This window comes from Lipophrys pholis (genome assembly GCF_963383615.2).
Source record: "Lipophrys pholis genome assembly, chromosome: 5".
Lineage (NCBI taxonomy): Eukaryota > Metazoa > Chordata > Actinopteri > Blenniiformes > Blenniidae > Lipophrys > Lipophrys pholis.
In genome coordinates, this window is record NC_137628.1 from 366,610 (window position 1) to 390,182 (window position 23,573).

Sequence of the window (23,573 nt, forward strand, 5' to 3'; positions counted from 1 at the left end):
GGCTGATTTATCTGCGGTCTCTTCCGGAGCTCGTTGTTCTACCAGAGTGACCATAATGATATTATCATTAGCTTTTATTGCTGGATAATATGAGACTAAAAAGCCATTTAACTTCGATTCAAAAGGTTAATAAAACCATGTCGCTAATCTTCTCTTCTCTGGTTGTTCAATCAGAAACAACACTATAAATGAATATTAATATATTACATCATACAGATCACACATGAATATCCTGCCCTTTAAAGGCATGTTTGACCACAGTGTTGTATAAATGATAAACCACGAAGGGTGTGACACCCCCAGCCAGGAGGAAAACCTCCTACAAACTACAATAAACCTAAGTTCTAGAGATTAGTGTGTAGAGATCAGATCTTAAAGGTTTTACCACTTCATGAATGGATATGAGCTCATTTTGAGTTTGATAACACATGAAGCGCAGTTTGGAAAAGGCCACCAGAAGGTGTGTTCTGAATCAGGTCCAGTGGACTTGGTACCGTCTTCACACGACACAAAACTAAAGTCAGCTGATCTGAAGTAGGAAAATAAGCTGTACGAATACAATTAGTATATTTAAAAACCAACTGGGGTGAGAATTTTAAAGCCTGTTAACTACTCTCTCTGTAATACTTGAATTTGGAAAAGTAACTACAGGAACTTGTAGGAACTCACAAAAGTAAAGCATTAACAACATGTTGTGCCTTTTATTTATTGTAAAAATCTTTGGGAAAAATGAAAAACTTAAGAGTTCTTGGGTTTCTGTCCGAGGTTTTGATAACTTGTTGATTTATGTCACTCAGTACTGCTAACATGAGTTTGTCACTCATCAAATAGTGTTCGCATTATATCAGATTTTCAATAAAGCATCAATTCGGTGGTCTTGTACACTAATTTGAGTTAAACATGCTTTTCCATCATCCTTGTCTCTTTGTGAGGAACAGGAAGAGAGAAGGCATTTATCTGATATCGTCACTTACCTGAGATGGTTGAGAAGCTCGGTAACTTGGATCAATAGAACCAGAGCCTGTCGGAGGTGATCCAGTCTTTGAAGATCAAACAAGTCACAGGAAACTAGATGATGAGAGAATCTCTGCGCAAGAAATCATTTGAAGGGTAATTTTGAGTCGTGCTGATCTCCAGGCCCTCCGGCAGCATGGCAGCAAGGATAGGTGTGACTCTCCTGACGTAGGACCACCACACTGACTCTCCTGACGTAGGACCACCACACTGTCTCTCCTGACGTAGGACCACCACACTGTCTCTCCTGACGTAGGACCACCACACTGTCTCTCCTAACGTAGGACCACCACACTGACTCTCCTAACGTAGGACCACCACACTGACTCTCCTAACGTAGGACCACCACACTGACTCTCCTGACGTAGGACCACCACACTGTCTCTCCTGACGTAGGACCACCACACTGTCTATCCTAACGTAGGACCACCACACTGTCTATCCTAACGTAGGACCACCACACTGACTCTCCTGACGTAGGACCACCACACTGTCTCTCCTAACGTAGGACCACCACACTGTCTCTCCTGACGTAGGACCACCACACTGACTCTCCTAATGTAGGACCACCACACTGACTCTCCTGACGTAGGACCACCACACTGTCTCTCCTGACGTAGGACCACCACACTGACTCTCCTGACGTAGGACCACCACACTGACTCTCCTAACGTAGGACCACCACACTGTCTCTCCTGACGTAGGACCACCACACTGACTCTCCTAACGTAGGACCACCACACTGTCTCTCCTGACGTAGGACCACCACACTGTCTCTCCTAACGTAGGACCACCACACTGTCTCTCCTGACGTAGGACCACCACACTGACTCTCCTAACGTAGGACCACCACACTGTCCCCACAGTGGATGTCTTCATTTCAACGTGGCACCAGGAACAATAGTGCCTTATGAGATTGGATTTCACTACCATTTGCAGGGAGGTACTGCAAAAAAGTATGTTTTTTTCGGGGGGTCGAGGTGCTACTTTGGTCTCTATGTAGAAAAATATTCCAACACAGCAGAAGCCAACAGAGAGTGTATTATCTTTACACAGCTGTGATTCAGCCTTTATCAGCCAGTCTCACAAACACAATAATGTACTCATTGTACTCATTGTATCCATTAAATACTAATGTGCCTCACACTTTCAGTAATATACCATTTATACAGTGTTCCTTAAACAATGATCATTTATTAATGGGACTCTATAGAGAGGGAGGGAGGGAGGGAGGGAGGGAGGGAGAGAGAGAGAGAGAGAGGGAGAGAGGGAGAGAGGGAGAGAGAGGGGAGGGAGAGAGAGAGAGAGAGAGAGAGAGAGAGAGAGAGAGAGAGAGAGAGAGAGAGAGAGAGAGAGAGACAGAGAGAGAGAGAGAGAGAGAGAGAGAGAGAGAGAGAGAGAGAGAGAGAGAGAGAGAGAGAGAGAGAGAGAGAGAGAGAGAGAGAGAGACTAGAGTTTATAGAGGATCTGAACGGACTTCATTTCCCAGCTCTAACTGGTGGAGACGGTCTGTGAAAAGGAAAAGACGACCCTGAAATGGTGGTTTATTAAAAGGCTGTCCCACACAGTAAAGGCTGATTGCAGTCAGTCATCAATCAGCCTGGTTTGTGTGTCTGAAGAGGAAGGATGCTGTTCACTTGTTTTCCCACCGATCAGTCTGTTGAAAGAAAATGAAACACAATATTCTGTCCTTCTCGGTGTTCTAGGTTATTGTGAAGCAGTTTGCTGCCTGTCAATCAATAAAGGCTTTTCCTCCTGGCTTTCTGGGCTCCGTTATATCCTGTGTTCAAGTGACACTGAAACAGCTTTTCTCCCTATCACTTGGTAAATCTTTACACTTTATTCTGAAACCATGTTCCATGTCGCTCTTTTCTTTTAACATGTAGGATCCCAGAACGAAACACAAGTTCAAGATCCACACCTATGGGAGCCCGACCTTCTGCGATCACTGTGGCTCTCTGCTCTACGGCCTCATCCACCAGGGCATGAAGTGTGACTGTGAGTAACAAAGCACCACCTCACCTTTAGATTAGGTGGAAGTCGTATCTAAAAACAGATAGTTCTGTAATAGTGAGGAGCTCCTGGAATAAAAGCTTTGTTAATTGTACAAAGTTAAATTTCATTCTCAATGAATAAATTAAGGAAGATTAAACATTTATTGTTCTAATGTTCAAGTTAGTGATGCATAAATGTGACATGCACAGAGAAATCCAGGCTCTACTGTGATTCTACTGTAGTTCCTCTTAACTGAAGAAAAGTAAATCACATTCCCCTTCTTCATTTCCCCTCATTAAATTCACACATTGTCTGTTTTCTGTGTGCAGCTATGTTCCCTACTCCTTCCTAATAGGTCCTCTATCAAAAGCTTTTCTGAGTCTTTATTAACCCCCCCCCCCCCTCCCCCCATCTTCTCCCTTTTAAAAGTATGTCAGTGGATTAAAGTACGAGAGCCTTAATGAGCTCCTAAATGACATTTCTCTGCTGCCTACTCCAGACCACCAGTTAGACCTAATGATTGCTCCAGGGGCTACATAAATAGACCCGTGGAGCAGCAAATTATTTTGGCTGATCAATTGCAGCTCTAATCACACCACAATGACTCTGCAGTGTTTTTTAATCACCAGTGATGTGCAGGGCTCTTCCTCGGAGGCTCTTCCTCGGAGGCTCTTCCTCGGAGGCTCTTCCTCGGAGGCTCGCAAACTCAACTGCACACGAGTGAAATGCAGTGGCCTTACAGGCCATGCTGTTATTGTTAGTTATCCACTGACCCGATGATGATGATGATGATGATGATGTGACCACTGGTAACTGCTCTCAAACCATGACAGGACAACTCTGCAGCCTGACACACATCAGATAGATCTATAATATCGCAGGGTTGACTCTGGGTCATGACCTTGTGATCTCCTCTCACACCCAGCTCTTAAAAAAGAAATCCTTTAATATTGCGCCCGACATGTACGATATGTGGACGGAGACCGAAGTCTGGACGTGGCGATCGATGCAGAAAGGGCTGCAGTTTATCTGCAAGGCACTTTTAATCAGATTATCATACTTTAGGTCATCGGGGGGGGGGGGGGGGGGGGTGCCTGAAAGCCTACAATGCTTTTAAAATACAATGGTTTATTGTTATTGTGTATTTCACTTGTACAATATATATATATATATATATATCCTTGCTTAATGTGTGTTGATGTCTGATAAGGTATGAAATCTTCCTTATTTTCCCTGTGTTTTCTCACCAGCTTGTGATATGAACGTTCACAAGCAGTGTGTCATGAACGTGCCCAGCCTGTGTGGGACCGATTACACCGAGAGGAGGGGTCGTCTTTATCTCAAGTGTGAGGTCAGCGTGGACAAGATGCAAGTCACAGGTAGGACTCAAAACCTGCAGCGCACACTGAATGATGAGCTAAATGCTCAACAACAAATAGTAGTTTTAACGATTCATATGTGGCTCTAAGGCCAAGCTGACAATGAGGTCTTGGTTAGGCACTTATGATAAGGGTATAAAGAATACAAGATGTAAATCAGAGGCTATCACGCTGGGGTTGGAAGAGCCTCTCTTAGGTCGCGTTCACACTGCAGGGAAAAGCCACCAAATTCAGATTTTTTACTCACAGTGACTCACATCCCACCTGTTTGGTTTCTGTGGTTAAATCTTCAATTCAGATATTGTCCCTCCAGCATGTGGAACCAGTTCAGATATTGTCCCTCCAGCATGTGGAATCAGTTCAGATATTGTCCCTCCAGCATGTGGAATCAGTTCAGATATTGTCCCTCCAGCATGTGGAACCAGTTCAGATATTGTCCCTCCAGCATGTGGAACCAGTTCAGATATTGTCCCTCCAGCATGTGGAACAAGTTCAGATATTGTCCCTCCAGCATGTGGAACCAGTTCAGATATTGTCCCTCCAGCATGTGGAACCAGTTCAGATATTGTCCCTCCAGCATGTGGAACCAGTTCAGATATTGTCCCCCCAGCATGTGGAACCAGTTCAGATATTGTTCTCCATCGATTGCTTCGTCATTGACGTGTGACTGACGGCAGATTAAAAGCTGTGCTCTTTCTTCCTCATTCTCCTTTCCTTCTCATGTTGTCTAGATTCTGAAAGTGAAAGTACACTCTGACCTGTGTTGCCAGATATGGAGGGTATTCCCCCAATCGGGGAGCCAAACTCTCTTCCCTTTTAACTTTCTTTGTTTGGTGTATTTGTGTGTTCTTTATCACACATATAATAGTTTGAGGGTTTAAACATGATTCCTACACAGGCTGAGGTTTGGGCTGGTTTTTATTGAGGTGGGGGTTTTACCTTGTTTGTGCTGAAACAGTGAGTCAGATCTGGCAACCCTGGTGCTGCTCGGCGTGACTTCACGTCATCTTCTGTGCTCTGAGGCCTGAAAACATCCGGTCCAATCATGTTCACACGGCAGGTCGTGTTTGAAATGATCACGCTAAAAAAACCTGCGGTGTGGGCGGAGCCTTATAGTCTCAACTTTTATGGTGCTTTCAATGTGAGGTGGCCGTATTGAAGATTCTTCTTTGAATAAAGCCTGCACGCTCAAGTCTTTATTTATCTTTTCATCAACTCAACTACATCAACATATTTATTAATCAAAACGTGCTTAAAAAATTCAACCATGCATTATTTCTTTTTATCATGGTTATGTTCCTATTTTTATAAATTACTAGGAAGAAACACAATCCTTTGACCTACTGATATTTTATGTTAATAATATTGTGGCACGCCCCCAACTTTTGAGAACCACTGTTGCTAATGAAAGAAATGATATTTCACAGTGTTGCTTTGTTCTTTCTTTACTGTTGGACGCGTCCTGATTGCTCACTAGTCAGCGGGGGCTTATGTCACACTGGGGACAGAAATAACTAGTAAACTTTTAGTGAACACAACATTTCAAGGTTGGAATAACTTCATTTCAAGGTCAATTGTGTAACTTGATTCAATTCATGGACCCTGAAGTGTGTTTGTGTGTGTGTGTGTGTGTGTGTGTGTGTGTGTGTGTGTGTGTGTGTGTGTGTGTGTGGTGTGTGTGTGTGTGTGTGTGTGTGTGTGTGTGTGTGTGTGTGTGTGTGTGTGTGTGTGTGTGTGTGTGTGTGTGTGTGTGTGTGTGTGTGTGTGTGTGTGTGTGTGTGTGTGTGCGCTGCAGCTCCTTTCACACGCTCATTCATTCCTGATTGTCCAGTTCCACACAGACATTCGCTGCCCGTCTCGTTTTCCCTGATTACCGTAATCTGAAGTGAAACCTTCTGGCCAAGAGGTCTGCACCATACCCCCCCCCCCCCCCCCCCCCGCTTGCAATGAAGCGAGTGTGACTTCTGACTGCGGAGCTGGCCTTGTGACGATCAGCTATCAGCATGCTCCCCTCTGGTGGACAGATCAATAGAGCTTCCTCTGTTAAATATCCTGATGCAAGAAACCACTGGCAGTGAGGATTAGGATTTAGAAGACAATCCCAAGCCAGAGATGTGGTCCTGCAGTGGTGTGTGGTCTGCTGCGGGGCCATTGTGCAGCTACTCTTTTAAAACAGTCACAACTTGCTTTGTGCTGGTAGGAGTTTCTAAAAGAACTGAATTATCTCTGTAAAGCAAATAGAAGGCTTGCTTTATTATTTATTACGTCTTAGTTGAGCTCTCTGCCTGTGAGCAGGATTGTGGCGTTACAATAATCTGTCCGACTGTTATTTGTTAGAACGTTTTTGGGAACATTTATGTCTTTGGAATAACCTGATGCATGTGGTTTCAAAGAAACACTTTTCAAGCTCGTTTAAAAGATGTAATTACATTCTGTTAATGACAACTATATAATCTAATCTCACAGATACAGTTGTGAGTCCTCAGGCTGTTTCTCCTAAAGTGTCTGGAAGTCAGTCTGGAGCCATTTGTTGAGATTGTGTGAAAATCTGAAAGAAATATAAGAAAAAGATATGCATGCTATAACAAATCTGATCTAAACTTTGACACGACACAAACTGACACGTTTCTTCTTTTTTTAGTTCTAGTTTTGCTTTAAGCTTTGCTGAACAAGAAGTGTTAGTAATACTGTTTTTTACATAATTCAATAAGAGCTCAGACTGCATGGTGCAAAAGTAAGTAAAGCACAAAACAAGATAAAGTCTCCATCATGAACTCTTGCATTTGGTAATAGTTTGTCTTTGCAGACCGTGTTCAATAATCCTTTGAGAGCAAATAATCACAGACCAGCTGCTGTAGTTAAGCTGATATAATTTCATGCATAATCTGTGAAATGTATTTGTTGTGACATTCTGAGTTGCCGGCTGAACGTGGCACAAAGAAAAAGCCTACAGGCGTTTGGCGGTGAGTCCAGATTGTTCAGTTATGTATGGAAGGCCTCAGCATGACGGGAACATCAATGGCTTTCACTGTTTTGGACCCAAAGAGGTAGTCAGGTGTAGATTTATGTGGAGTTCAGCCAAGTGGTGTAGTACTTAGCAGTTCTGTCTAATAATGAGAATATCCTTGGTCCAGGTATGGGCTTGGAGGTCTTTCTGTGTGGGGGGTTGCATGTGTATTTGTATTAACCCTACCCCTCCCACAGGTAAAACACATGAAGTATACTGGTGATTGGTAACTTCCTATAGGTGTGAATGTGAGTGGTGTGGTCGTCTTGCTTTGTTAATTCAACAACCAATAATGTAATAAAGGCCAATAACATGATCATGTATTAATACATTAATGCATGATCACGTATTAATACATGATCATGTATTAATACATTAATACATGATCACGTATTAATACATTAATCATTATCATGTATCAATACATTAATAATGATCATGTATTAATGTATTATCATGTATTAATGTATTAATGTGTCCAGTTTAAATGTAACAAAGCAAATGTAATGACTTGCCATTAGTATGAAAAATAAATCCAATACCATTAAACTATTTTACCAGTTATTACATTATTGACTAGTTATTACATTATTGAAGCAGCATGAAAAAAAATACCTTTTAAAATACGTTAACTGCAGCCAATAATGTAATGTTACATACATAGGATGATAGTTGTCCTATTTATTGATCATTGATTGATATGATGCAGTACTCTTTCACTTATGGCTGTATTTCTTCTTTTTATTAATTATTCTATAGTATTCTGGGCCACTAGTACAGTTTGTCCTGTGAGGGACTATATCAAAGAGTTGAAAGCAATTCCAAACACATGCTGCAGATGCCAATAATAACTCATTGCTCTTTAGAAACATCTGAATCTGCGCGTTGCACCAAACCTTTCTGGATTATTTTGCAGCTCAAGTTTGTGTTTGAAAAATGTACTTCATGTATGAGAATAATCTGCTTGGTACTTTGAGGCCTGGTGTAAATCCCCTGGTCCATTAGCACATCTGCCACAACAACAATAATGGCAGGGAGCCCACAGCACAAACAATAGCCTTCAATTCACCGGCTCCCAGGACTCAGTGTATCACAACGCCTTGCTATTGAACTCTGGCTTCATCACTTTGTAAATGATCACCAGAAGAACAAGGCTGGATGTGAGCAGAGGAACGGACACACAAGGGTTAAACAGGCAGGACAAGCAGCACGGACCTGTTTATCATTCGTGGCGTGGCGACGTTCATTATCGGAGCTCAAGCACTCTACATTTGTCGACAGATGAGTTCATTCTAATGTCTTCATTGTTAATCATTGTCACACCTGCTGCTTGGCTAAAAATATGAACCAGGGGAAGGAAGGATGCGTCACTTACTAGAACTGATGATGACTAATATCTGGTAGAAATACACCAATGTCTTGATCTTACTTTGATTCTATTATAATCTCACTGAGACCACTTCACTGCACCAGGAACATCCATCCATCCATCCATCCATCCATCCATCCATCCATCCATCCATCCATCCATCCATCCATCCATCCATCCATCCATCCATCCATCCATCCATCCATCCATCCATCCATCCATCCATTGTCAGTAGAACTTTATCTCGGTGGGGATGATGGAGCTGGAGCCGGTTCATCATTGGTCAAACAGAGACAAACAGAGAAAATGTATAAAAGTGTAGAAAACGGGAGGAAACCCACACGCTCAGGAAGAGAAATACTAATCCCACACAGGAAGGTCGTCATGGACTCAATATTCTGGCCTTGAGGCAGAATCTCTTCCAGTACATGATCCTACATTATCATCACTACATTGGATTTCTTATATATTATTGTGTCTTATTGATGTTCTGGGGAAGTTTTGAAAACTTCAACTGTCAGAGCAGATCAAGCTGACATGATGAGCCTCCCTGGGATAGGAGAGTCATCTTTCTTAATACGTGAGCTATCAAGCTGTTAATTAAATTCCTGCTGTATAGTATTGTAAGGAAAACCACCTTCTGAAGGTAGAAGACTATCGAGGATAAGATTAATTGTCCCTTTGGTCAGAAATATTAAAGCTGGAAAATCAGAAAAATAGTATTGTCACATGAGTGTGCAATAAAAATAGATTTTCCCATGTAGAGGAAAATGTATTTAATCTTTTTAACACAATCTTATTTTAGCCAATTTGTTGGTATTTCTCATAGCCACAATGTGAATGCAAATTTTTATTACTACTGCGATTATTATACGGTTACTGCTGGACACCTTGTATTTCCCTCCTGGGAAATGAATCAGGTATCTTCTATGGATGGACTGTCTATCTTTATAGGTACTGCAGCAACATTAGGATTAGGAAGTAAAAACTGTTTACAAAACTTTCATTTTTTTCCATAAAATACACAGCCTGCAAACACAACTATCAACGTGTGATAATGAAATGTAGATGGTCACACCTGTGTTCACACTTACAGTATGTAGACAGCAGGCGTGAAAACCCATGCATATTTCACACTACTATATAAATGTGTGTACATGAGGGACAGAAAACCACCATCATCACCTGGAGACTGGAGTGAATACCTGCTGCTGCTTCCGCCGCCGCCGCCGCTGCCGCCGCTGCTGCCGCTGCTGCTGCTGCTGCTGCCGCTGCTGCTGCTGCTGCCGCTGCCGCCGCTGCTGCTGCTTCCGCCGCCGCCGCCGCTGCCGCCGCTGCCGCTGCTGCTGCTGTTGGACACAGGAAGTGGTGTGTGTGTGTGTGTGTGTGTGTGTGTGTGTGTGTGTGTGTGTGTGTGTGTGTGTGTGTGTGTGTGTGTGTGTGTGTGTGTGTGTGTGTGTGTGTGTGTACTGTTGAATTATATTACTGCAACATGTGGTCCTTGAGGACACATCAAGCATACTGAGGTTAATGTTATAATTTCCAACGTTAGATTATAGTTAAAGTTAAGGCGAAGTGAAGGTTAGACAGTTAGTTTAGTTTGTCGACCTTTAAACGAGTCGGCTTGAACTGAATGGAGATAATAGCAATGTCCTCGAAATGCATGTGGGCAGAACGTGTGTGTGTGTGTGTGTGTGTGTGTGTGTGTGTGTGTGTGTGTGTGTGTGTGTGTGTGTGTGTGTGTGTGTGTGTGTGTGTGTGTGTGTGTGTGTGTGTGTGTGTGTGTGTGTGTGTGTGTGTGTGTGTGTGTGTGTGTGTGTGTGTGTGTGTGTGTGTGTGTGTGACTGCTGCTCCAGCCTTCAGCCCACTCGAGACAGATTGCATCACAGATTACGTTCGCTGCTGTCGATGTGTTGCAGACGTCCTGCCAAACAGCCGCGCTGCACGGAGAAAGACCAGTTTAGGGAGAAGGTGTAGAGAAGGTGTAGAATAAACCACTCCGCTTCAGATGGATGTGCAAACACAACCATTGTCCTTCTAGTAAGATGCAGCAGTTTGGTTCTGGCTGAGATGTGAGGGTAGCTCAGCTTCAGTATCTTCAGATATTTAATGCCTATAAACGTCTCGTTAATGAAACGACTGATGCATTCTTGAGTTTTAAATGGTTTGAGGCAGACAACAAAAGAACTAGTTTTATTACCCATACCGTTCTAACTTAGTGATTATGTCCTGGTTTATTGTGTCAGAAGCTTTGTTGAATACACCGACTTCTATAGCATTCCTAATTTCCTCAATTGATTCTGTTCATGCCAGTGATGTAGTACTACAGTATTTGCCTGAAATCCATATTGACTGTTAGAAAGTATTTAGCAGTTTGTCTAAGAATTGATCTAATCTGTTAAAGAATAATGTTTCTAGACTGTGGAAGCAGAGAAACTGGCCTGTAGTTGGTGGAGTGGAGTTTATCCCCAGTCTTATACAGCACTACTACTTCAGCTATTTTCATTTGTTTGGGAAACTTCCCAGTTTGAAATGATAAGTTACAGATGTACGTATGTTAGAGGCTCTGAGAGCCCCTCAATGACCATTTTGACAGTTTTCATGTCTGTTGCATTAGAATCAGTAGAGGTTTTGTATTTCGTTTAATTTCAATCTCTGTTAGTTCCTTTTCCTCCACTGCTGCGAGGAACACTGAGCTGGGGTGGATATATATATATATATATATATATATATATATATATATATATATATATATATTTATATATTATAATCACTCCTCTCCAGGGATTTCCACTGCTAGTTTAGCTCCAATAATTATAAAGAAGTTGTTAAAACCATGAAGAATTTCTTCCAGAATCTTCTTGTTTGTTTCCCTGGCCCAGCTGGACCCTTTTCCTTTTTGTTAACTTATTCTTGTATTTTTTATATTTATCTTCTGCTTCCTTCGTTCCCTGTTTGATGAAATGTCGGTATAGTGTATTCTCCTTTTTACATAATCCTTTAGTCATCCAGGGTCGATCCTTGTGTTTTTGTTTTCTGCTATATTGCAGTTTTAAACCATATAATGATGTGAAGATAATCATCATTCATGAAGTTTGATCTATTTTCACATAATTTGATAAAAGTTTCCAGTTCCTGACAAACGTGTTCTGTAAATGTTGTAAATACACTGTAAGACTCCAACGAGCAAGTTGGTTCCAAAGGTTTGCATTTGGGTCGAGTAAGATGAAGAGTTCCAGCCACAATCAGGGATTGTTGTTCACTGAACACAACAATCTGCAATGTATTTCCTAAGTAAGCTGTTATTGTTAAGCTGTTCCATTTGTAAATGTTTTTTTAATCAATCATAATATCGTAGAATTTCAAAATTGAAGTCCCTTTCACATTATTCAACTCAAAGAATATTTTGGGATCTTCGTTTGAATGGTGAAGGAATGGAATGTGTCCAGGCCGGGTGGGACGGACTCCAGCAGCCTGAGTTAGATAAAGCAGTTTAGAAGAGGGATTGATGAATGCCACTGCCACTCCTTCTTTCTGTTCTGGAGGAAGGTTTATCTACACACAATGTTCCCACTACTTCTCTGCTTCAAACAAATTGTGCTCGATCACATTTGAAGCACGAGCCCTCGCACTAAGTCATGTGGCGCACTCCCATTCTCCCCACACACCCTGGCTGTGTTGGAGAAACGACCCGATGTCTGGTATGATGAAGCTGTTTGAATGTTTGGGAGAATTCGTGATGCTTCTGAGTGAAGGGGGAAGCTGCGTTGCCGTGTGGAGAATCACTCTGAAGGGCGACACCCATTTCTTCTTGCACTTCACCAAAGGCCAAATGTTGAGTGGGGAGCGCCATGGACGCCAGAGGACGCAGCTGATCTTTGATGCACGATTCCACACAGCCACAGATACACTACATCTCTGTCACTTAAATAGCAAAAATGATAATGATTGACTGAGGAACAGTGAGAGTGGATGATAGTGAGGTGTCTCATCGCTGCTCACAGCTCTTCTGTCCAGCGATGCTCAACATGTCACTTTGCTTTTGGTTTCACTGTTCATTGATTCTGAGCAAAGTACTAATAGTCAATAGTGAAGTGTGTGTGTGTGTGTGTGTGTGTGTGTGTGTGTGTGTGTGTGTGTGTGTGTGTGTGTGTGTGTGTGTGTGTGTGTGTGTGTGTGTGTGTGTGTGTGTGTGTGTGTGTGTGTGTGTGTGTGTGTGTGTGTGTGTGTGTGTGTGTGTGTGTGTGTGTGTGTGTGTGTGGCAGCTCCTCGGGGAGTGTGTGAGACACAGTGGTAATAATTTCATTTCCATTGGGTTCCCTTGTTGACTCACCCCGTTCTGCAGGAGAGCATCATTTATAAGCTTCTATCACTTTAACGGCTTCATTAGTTCTTTGCTGATTGGCTCTTTGTTCATCTGTGTCTCTGCTTTAATATCCCAGCGGTGCCGTGTTGGAGTCAGTGTGCTTGATGTGTAGGTGTGTGTAGGTGTGTGTAGGTGTGTGTAGGTGTGTGTAGGTCAGATTGTTTGCGTAGTCGAGTGGGTCGATCAGAGGAGCTGTCGAAGCTTATGGAGGAGGTGGAAACACTTTGCAGCCAAAGACAAAATTCAGCCTAAATGTTGTGAGCATCTTCTGGCCGATGAAACTGCAGCAACAAGGTTTATTTCACTGCTTGGCTCCTACTGGTGAGATTCTTCTTCCTGAACACACTGGCCAAAGGCTCAGAAAGAGGAGTTGAAGCCACTGTGAAGAAGAGCTGCACTCATGGTGATGCACTGCAGCCACCTCGTTTCATCTTTGTGCACAGTTGAATGTATAAATATTGGTGGTGCATGACACCGTTCTTTCATGACTTACTACATTTGTATACAGAAAATCTCATTTGTCAACAAGAAGCAGATGAACAATATGTTTCATGAATCTTGTGCAGAACTAAAAGATCGTTTAGTACAAAGCACTGCATTTTAATTCATAGTTTTCTCAATATCTTCAAGCAGCAGACTCCTGTAAGGACTGTTGGTACAATCACCCATAAAGAAGAGACCAACGTTGCTCTGCAGCCAGACTGACCCAGTGAAGCTGGCCATGCTAATAAAAGCTGTCTGCAGAGTTTGAGATTTATTCCTGGCAGGATGTTGGACATTGTGCTCTGTACATTCCCCTGTATCATGTGGCAGTAGTTTAGTGTCCAGACTGATCAGAATAGAACAGTACATATCGTATGTTACCACTAGATGGCGCTGTATAGCAGAACTACTGATTTTTCACCCCCCCCCCCCCCGTCCTGTTCCGCAGCTTAACCAAACACTATGATGTGATCTAGAACCTTCTGGAGTCAGAACAGTATTTGCTTTTGAACAGGAAGAGACCTGGAGTCTCCTCCTGTTGCTGCTTTATTAGGAGTTGGTATGGCTGCTCTACGGGGGGGGGGGGGGGGACGCTCAAGGAAAGAGAGAAGAGAGAAGATTGAGGGGGAGGGGGACATACAATACCCTTGTTGTGCTACAGATATTATTTGCAGTTATCACACTGATCCAAATACTTTACAACTGTTATTAGATTAAACCAGCCGGAGCAGCTCTATCTAGAGCAGCTCTATCTAGAGCAGCTCTATCTAGACAGTAACGTGATTTTCTAGATTAAACCAGCCTGAGCTGGACCTGTAACGACACCCCGGGGCCCGAGGGCATCGGGCCTGGACAGCACCACCCCTGCAGCCGGCAGCCCCCCAGACCCGGGGAGGCCCCAGAGAGCCAAGTCTAGAAAGCATCAGATGGAGAATGCAGAGAGGACCCCCCCCCCCCCCCCCCCCCCCAGATCAGGAAGAGCGAAGGCTCAGCCGGGCCCGGTCGGAGTACAGCCAACCTCCCACCCCCAGGAGCCTCATAGCCCACCACCCATGTTGGTGGTGGGCTCTTTCCTACAGTAATTTCCATTTCTGTGTAGTGTCTGAGTCATTGTGCAGAAAAGCCAACAGACCCGTGCCAAGAGAAAATGTACCTAAAAATGCTGCTGTAGAATTTTCCCAATGAATCAGAGTTGAGATGGAGCAGCTGAAAGCTCTTGTGGTGGCAGTACCAGCTTCTTGTGTTTTTCCTCTCCTTCCACAGCAAGGGTTTACCTCATGGTCGCCTTTTTTAAGGTTCAGCAGTGAATTAATATTATTCTGTTATGCAACTGTGTGCACCTAATAGATAGGAATAATCTGCCTGGGAGAAACAACATATGTTGCTTTCTTCCTCTATTTGCACGACTAACCTTTATATAAAGTTAAAATGCCTCATGTGACACATTCATAGTAAAGACAGGCACCTCCTTAACTCTGATGTGATCTTTACCTTCTGGAGGAAACAGCGCTGCTCGTCAGTCCACCTTCTTTTTACCCGGTCTTTTTGTAAATAGTGGACCTCAGAGGTAAACTGGGAGGGTGGAGCGTTTACACAAGGAGGTGAAGAACAAACATGAGCGGCTCTACATTTTTTTTATGTAGAAGAAAGAAGCCAAAGACGAGACGCTGCCTGCATGCTTTCATAGATTCAATCAAGTCTTGGAAAAAATGTGGCACGTAAACAATAAAGTTAGAAGTACTTAAATGTATATTTGTCCGCTGGTTTTCAGAGGTATGTTTCTGTTAAACAGAATTCTATGTTAAACATGATTACTTTTAAAAAACATTACTTCACAGCAACACATTGCAACTCGTCTCTTATTATCTTAACACATGAATGCATACTGTACTCCTTTTTTCCTCGGTGTCTCTGAGGCGCTCAGCTGAACTTAGATTTCTCCTGCTGACTCCCTGAAGTCTTGTCATTGATATTCCCAGTGTGTTCTCACTGTCCTGCTCCAACTCCCTCTACTCAGCATGTGTGCCATGCCTTCTCACCACTTTAACATGTGCCTCTGCCTTGTGTCACCTCCATTTTCTGGCTTGGTCTTTCTTCTATACTGCTTTCATTTTCACTTGTACAGAATAAAAATTGGCAAACATTCATGTCCATCCCCATTTTGGCTTTTTAAAACTTAAACATGGAAAACAGGTGTTTTTTTTCCTACAAACCAGTCGGCAATATAGAAGTTCAGTCCAATGGAGCTTATTGTGCCGACACCACATTCAGCAACTCCAGCTACTTTGCTTAAGTGAGTTCAGTCTGCAGCATAATGAGCTTCTTGAATTCTAAACGATGGGCAAGTGTCCAACTTCTGCAATAGAGTGAGAAAATGAATCAGAACGTCCAGATGTGAATCGGAAAAAGCATCACTTCCGACCATTCAGAACTCCACACACACACACACACACACACACACACACACACACACACACACACACACACACACACACACACACACACACACACACACACACACACACACACACACACACACACACACACACACACACACACACACACACACACACACACACACCATCCAGTGTGCAATAAATAATCTGGACTGCCTCCTACTGGCCATACCCAGAATTACACATTGCACTTGTAGTATTATAATTCTTGAACCCATAAAACAACTTAAACTTCCACTCAAATAGAAACATTCTGTTGAAAATTGTTAAATGCTTCTATTATTTTTGGTTAAGGTCTCTGTGATAGACTTCTTTGCATGTGTATATTTGTTTTAAGAATGTCATTTGGGTGCACTGACTTTGCATTCGTGCAACCAGCATGCACTATTCAAAACAGAGGCTTGTGCAATGCACAAATACAAAAAGAAAGAGCATTTGGTATCATATATGTAAGTGGACCTTCCTTCACCTCTAACCTAACACCTGATACATTCAGAGTAGATGTATACTTCACATGATGATTGAATTAATCCTCATGTCTGAGTGCACTACCACTGTATTCTTTGCTGTAGCTGTGCCACTGCCAAACCACCCAGTATGTAACTCACCAGCCTATTCAGAGCTGACTCTAAAAATACCTCCTCTGATTTACAACCTGCTATATGAATAGGCCGCTGCTTTTTCAGGGCTACAACACATAACCGTCTGATATTTTATCTCGAGGTCACAGATAATCCTCATTGAACTTTAGTACTTCAATTATTTCTATTGCAATCTATATGAGTTGGCAAACTAAAGGTGATCAGACTGAAGGGAAGACATCAGGGTGGATTTTTATTTCAGTTTATCGAAGTAGTCAAGCAAAAAGGCCAACCTATGCTTCCTAAACCTTCGTGTTTCCAGCATAACGCTTTTGCAAAAGAGTACATTGAAATCCAGTATTCAGTTGCACTTTGAAGAAACTCGCTCAACACATTGGATTTTTGAGAAAGCTGAGTGTTGCCAGTTTAGGATCGCTCGATATCTTCCCACACCTCAGGTTGTTTCTGTAACCGTCTGCCTCCCGTCAAGTGTTCTTCCTCTATGTCTCCCACCCCTCTCTCTCTCTCTCTCTCTCTCTCTCTCTCTCTCTCTCTCTCTCTCTGTCTTTGTGTATATGTGTGTACACTGCGGCAGCTCACCCCATCACTCATCCAGCTTCACACCTCGCTGAAATCATCACCTAAATCCTCCATCACAGCTGCTGAGAACAAAAGCAAACAATGGGACGTCTCTTAGTCCTAGATTAGCAAGTGGCCGTGAGATTCTGTTTGTTAATCTCCACAGAATACAATAAAACCAGTTTGTCAGGAAACTGCTTGAGCTATAGCACAAACATCTAACGGCTAACTTACTGCTTCTTTAAAACAATGACCCTCTTTACCAAAGTCTTCTCTTCCTGGAAGGATTGAGTCTAACCCTTATTTACTGAATGCAGGAGGACAAGAAGAAAAGGGTCTTGGTCTTGGACTCAGGTTACCCTTCAGATCCACTGGTCTCTTTTTGCACCCTTTGTATCTTGGAAGCATAAATAATATTTCTAACCTTTGACTTGCTGTTTGATCCTGAACACACTGACTTTGTTCTGTTGATGTTCACCTGTTGAATAGAATCCAGCTTCTATCTGGCCCTGACCCAAACCCTGGTTTACTGTGAAACAAGGTTTCAGCTTCGATGGCAGGAGACTCCTGTTCTACAAATAAAGCAGTGCTTTCAAAGAATCCCTTTAGTTTCTACAGTTAAAAGCATCTTCAGCCCCTATTCTCTCTCTTTCTCAGTGAGTGAAGGCAAAAACCTCATCCCCATGGACCCCAATGGCCTGTCTGATCCATACGTCAAGCTCAAGCTCATACCAGATCCCAAGAATGAGACCAAGCAGAAGACCAAAACCATCCGCTCCAGCCTCAACCCCAAGTGGAACGAGTCCTTCACTTTGTGAGTATCTATCAGAACACTTTGTTTTATATTCTCAACATGGGAGAAGGAATAATGAAATGCTGATGTTGGAATTGGATTGTATGAATTAAACAGCACAAAGGTGTCATGGTTATCACAATCGCTTCCAATTATGGAGGTTCTAGTTCAGACTGGAAGGGCCTGCACTTCCTCAGGTGAATGAAGAAATAGTGAATAATAGTAATAATAATAATAATAATAACAATAATAATAATAGTAATAATAATAATAATAATAATAATAATAATAATAATAATAATGCATCGACACTCAAAGACACTTTACATTGCATTATTCATTCACTCCATACAAGATGGTGGTAAACTACGTCTGTAGCCACAGCTGCTCTGGGGCAGACTGACGGAGGAGAGGCTGCTAATCTGCACCATCGACCCTCTGACCACCACCAACCACTCACTCTCTCACCCTCTGACCACCACCAACCACTCACTCTCTCACCCTCTGACCACCACCAACCACTCACTCTCTCACCCTCTGACCACCACCAACCACTCACTCTCTCACCCTCTGACCACCACGAGCCACTCACTCTCTCACCCTCTGACCACCACCAACCACTCACTCTCTCACCCTCTGACCACCACCAACCACTCACTCTCTCACCCTCTGACCACCACCAACCACTCACTCTCTCACCCTCTGACGACCACCAACCACTCACTCTCTCACTCTCTCACCCTCTGACCACCACGAGCCACTCACTCTCTCACCCTCTGACCACCACCACCAACCACTCACTCTCTCACCCTCTGACGACCACCAACCACTCACTCTCTCACCCTCTGACCACCACCAACCACTCACTCTCTCACCCTCTGACCACCACCAACCACTCACTCTCTCACCCTCTGACCACCACCAACCACTCACTCTCTCACCCTCTGACCACCACGAGCCACTCACTCTCTCACCCTCTGACCACCACCAACCACTCACTCTCTCACCCTCTGACCACCACCAACCACTCACTCTCTCACCCTCTGACCACCACCAACCACTCACTCTCTCACCCTCTGACGACCACCAACCACTCACTCTCTCACTCTCTCACCCTCTGACCACCACGAGCCACTCACTCTCTCACCCTCTGACCACCACCACCAACCACTCACTCTCTCACCCTCTGACGACCACCAACCACTCACTCTCTCACCCTCTGACCACCACCAACCACTCACTCTCTCACCCTCTGACCACCACCAACCACTCACTCTCTCACCCTCTGACCACCACCAACCACTCACTCTCTCACCCTCTGACCACCACCAACCACTCACTCTCTCACCCTCTGACCACCACCAACCACTCACTCTCTCACCCTCTGACCACCACCAACCACTCACTCTCTCACCCTCTGACCACCACCAACCACTCACTCTCTCACCCTTTGACCACCACCAGCCACTCACTCTCTCACCCTCTGACCACCACCAACCACTCACTCTCTCACTACATTCACCCTCTGACCACCACCAACCACTCACTATCTCACCCTCTGACCACCACCAACCACTCACTCTCTCACCCTCTGACCACCACCGACCACTCACTCTCTCACCCTCTGACCACCACCAACCACTCACTCTCTCACTCTCTCACCCTCTGACCACCACCAGCCACTCACTCTCTCACCCTCTGACCACCACCAACCACTCACTCTCTCACCCTCTGACCACCACCGACCACTCACTCTCTCACCCTCTGACCACCACCAGCTGTGGAGCAGCTTGTTATCAACAGTGTCACACGCCTGCAGCTGGTTTGTCATCTCACCTCTACGATCATCACCAAATCGCTGTTCAAGGTGCTGTCCTGACTCATTGAGCATGTTCCTCTGGTGTCTGAGGCCTCCATGCTTCCATGATACAGAACTTGGTATAACACCGGGAGCTGAACATTATAATATAAGTATATATAATATAAAATAAAATAAAAGACAGATCTACTTCCAGAAGATATAATCCCATTTTCCAGGTATATCTCGACCAAAAGGGCATCTAAGTTAAAAACAAAGCTGTGATAGCATATTTCTTTCTATTTTAAAAATGTTTAATTTTGTTGTGTATAATAACCGTAATGTGCTTGGCAGCAAGCTGAAGCCGACCGATAAGGACCGCAGGCTGTCGGTGGAAGTGTGGGACTGGGACCGGACCACCAGGAATGACTTCATGGGAGCTCTTTCCTTCGGCGTGTCGGAGCTCATGAAGGCTCCCGTCTGCGGCTGGTAAAACAGCAATCATTGTTTGGATGAAGCTCTTCCTTTATTCTGTGCAAGATCATTCTTATCTTCTATTGGAAATGCGGTGGAAATTTGCTATGATACTCATAGAATTTCAATTAGTAAAACTTGTTTTATAGTAAATGTGTTGAGTGAATTTCAGAAGCTGATATGTAAATCATTCCATTTCCACCAGAGTGTCTGCTTTCACACTGTGACATGAATCCTAGCAGAAGTAAGGATGTAAAACATGAGTCAGACAAAGGGACAGACATTTGCTCCTTCATCAGTTTTTTTGAGGCCATTAAGTTCCCAAACTTTGGCGAGTGGCTCTAAGACATAGAAACAGAATATCCACAAAATGATCTGCTGCATTCTTACATTTCTTTTTCTTCCCCTGGGTGTGCACACCTTGTCCTCCCCCCTCAGGTATAAGCTGTTGTGCCAGGAGGAAGGAGAGTACTACAATGTTCCCATCTCAGAGGAGGATGATGGGAACGAGGAGCTGAGGCAGAAGTTTGAGGTGAGGACTCCTCTGAAGTGGTGGACTTATTGTCAGTGTGTCGCTCTCTGTGCTCCACCTCAATGGATTGGAAATGAAAAGGTCAACCTGCACTTCAGGTGTGGATCGGAATCACATCCGAACCAGGAGAACAGCCAGAAGATTACAACATGAATTCTATGTGTGGCCTGAGCAGACCTCTGGTCCTGACTGCTCCCGTCGTTCTAGTTCCTGAAGGACTCATGTCACATGGATTGTTGGTGATAAAGACAAAGTATGGAAGGACTGGGGAACAGGAAGTACAAGCCAACAGCAGGGACACAGATATCTATTGCTGGAGCTCAAGCTACAGTTTTACCTCAGGAGCTCCCCCAGGGAATAGGAACCGTGTTCTGACCCCCAGAAGGAGGATCTGAATCCAGTTCTAGGGATAAAAACAAGTCCCTGCTTAATCTTTTGAAAGGTTTGCAGTGCTTAGAATATTTGATTCTAGGACTATATTATATGATTATATGACTGATTATTGATCATATTTCACTCACTATAATGAAAAAACTGCATGACGACTGTTTTCCTTCATTTGCACCGTCGTGCTTCCATCTATCAGTGGATTCTTGTATTTTAGATCTACATTGTGACGAGTGCTGGTCTTCTTTACTGTGCTGTCTCAATAAGCTGGTTAACAATGCACTGATCAAAGACCACACATGTTCAACGTTCTCCGTGATGAAGTGACGAGGCCAACCTCTCCTTCGCTTCGTGGTTCTTGTTCTTGTATGTCTTTGTTCCTTTCTCTTGTGACACTTTAGAAAACTGCTGGGACTTTAGGATACGATGCAACATTGGGCCCAGCCACTTTTATAGTTCCTTGAAGGGAAGGTTCCAGGTACTTCCAGAGAGTGATTATTGAGATGAACGTTATTGAGAAAAGAAAAACTGAAAGGCAAGATAAATGTGGAATCACGACACTAATATACAAATATAGTAGTCGGAAGAAAAAAGTTTCTGATGAAGTGTTTCTCCTGGAATTATTTCTTGGATAGACTTCATGAGTTCAGGTATTTTAGTAGTTTTCCAAAGTGCTGATCATTTATTCCCTTTTGTTATACTTTTGAAAATCCCTTTGTGTTTTCTACTCGTCTGAATGGCAGTAGATGGAAGTGTGTGTGGCTGACGGAGCTGACGGAGCTGACGGAGCCTCCCCTCACTGCAGAAACAAATCTCCCAGCAGACTTACCAAATGGTCACATGCTACCTGAGCTGCACAGCCGTTGGATTAGAGACTGCTTCGTCAGCACATTACGGAGATTTGAAGTCTGCCTCTCCTTATTAGTAGCAGCCTATGAAATGGGTGTAAAAGTTCAATCTACTTTTATATATATATATATATATATATATATATATATATATATATATATATTTGTTGAGTGTTTTCTCCCAAAGAACAATTAATAAAGGAAAAACTTCTCTGATCTCAAAGTGAGTAAGACTGCAACTCTTAGAGCAAGACATTCTAGTTTATCCTGCGATTCACGTTTAATGAGCACAACGTTTCCATGTTCTCTCCTCCCGACTCAACAAGCACTTGGGGGTTCAGGGCCTCACTTGGGGACCTGCTGCTTGTGGGATTCAAACCAGCAACCCTCTTATTATAAGCTTGTTAGGCCACCGCTGCCCCTTTTCAGTCCAGGCCTTCATTTTTTTCTTCTTGTTGTAGAAGTTAAACATTATCCCTTTTTTAATATATCAATTATTTTTGTGCTGTTTGATGCAACAGCATCTTTCTCTTGTGGTCCTCAGATTGTTGCTCAGTGTTTAGCTTTTCACAATAAATGTTTGTTTCACTTCTTTTACAGCTGCCCTCTGTTAAGAAAACAGTACAACAAAGACACCACATATATATATTAGGGATGATATCTACCGATTGGATCGGGGGCCGATATTAGTGATTTGTGAGTGATCGGGAATCGGCAAATCCAGCCGATCACCCCGCCGATCAAAAAAAAAAACTTTTTCACGTCAGCTGCCGTAAAGCGAGCCCCGTTTGTGACCTGCCGTAAACTGAGGTCCACAACGTCCCCTAATAACCAGAACAATCAGGGACTAGAAGCTCCGGTGGAGCTGCAGAAGCTAGAAGCAGGCGGAGCGGGGCCATAGACCTATAAAACTAGAGTTATATATAGTGGGTTATGTGCAGTAGTCTACTTCTAAATTTCTATGTGGTCTGTTGTGTTTGGTGAGTTGCAGCGCCCCTAAAGGTGTGGTATGTGTACTACATGCCCTGAAGCCTCGTGTTGAGCCGTGTTCATAGTGATTTCTTTACCACAAAATGCAGGTGAAGTAGTTTAAGTTAAGATAAATAAGAGAAACAAGACTGCAGAGTGTAACTGGGGTTTTGTTGTTCTGACTGAATAAAGTATAAATAAGTTCTTAAGTCATTCTGAGAAGAATTTTGATTCAATAAGTGAGTTTTACAATAATTTCTATCTAAACAAAGCTTCTGCCAATAGTGCTTTTAGCTTCAGACGTCTTCGTCGCTCCAAAAATACACTATTGAGTATATTTGCAATAGTAATGTGAGTATCGGATCGGGAAAGTATCGGTATCGGCCGATACTCAATTCTGAAAAATCGGATCGGTATCGCGGACCAAAAACTGTGATCGGGACGTCCCTTACATATATATATATATATATATATATATATATATATATGGGGTGTGAAACTCATTTTAGTTTAATAACAAAACACGAATGCATCAACCTGTAA

General features: G+C 43.3%; 1 protein-coding gene across 1 annotated transcript in view; it reads left to right on the forward strand.

Annotated features, from left to right (window-relative positions):
• The window catches only part of prkcaa (protein kinase C, alpha, a), a 158,428-nt gene that overhangs the window by 86,641 nt on the left and 48,214 nt on the right, over positions 1–23,573 (forward strand). Inside the window, exons 4-8 of the mRNA XM_080464018.1 lie at positions 2,901–3,012; positions 4,260–4,388; positions 17,887–18,043; positions 20,175–20,309; positions 20,733–20,826. Of these exons, the coding sequence (XP_080320144.1) occupies positions 2,901–3,012; positions 4,260–4,388; positions 17,887–18,043; positions 20,175–20,309; positions 20,733–20,826 (627 nt within the window). The remainder of the gene's footprint in view (positions 1–2,900; positions 3,013–4,259; positions 4,389–17,886; positions 18,044–20,174; positions 20,310–20,732; positions 20,827–23,573) is intronic.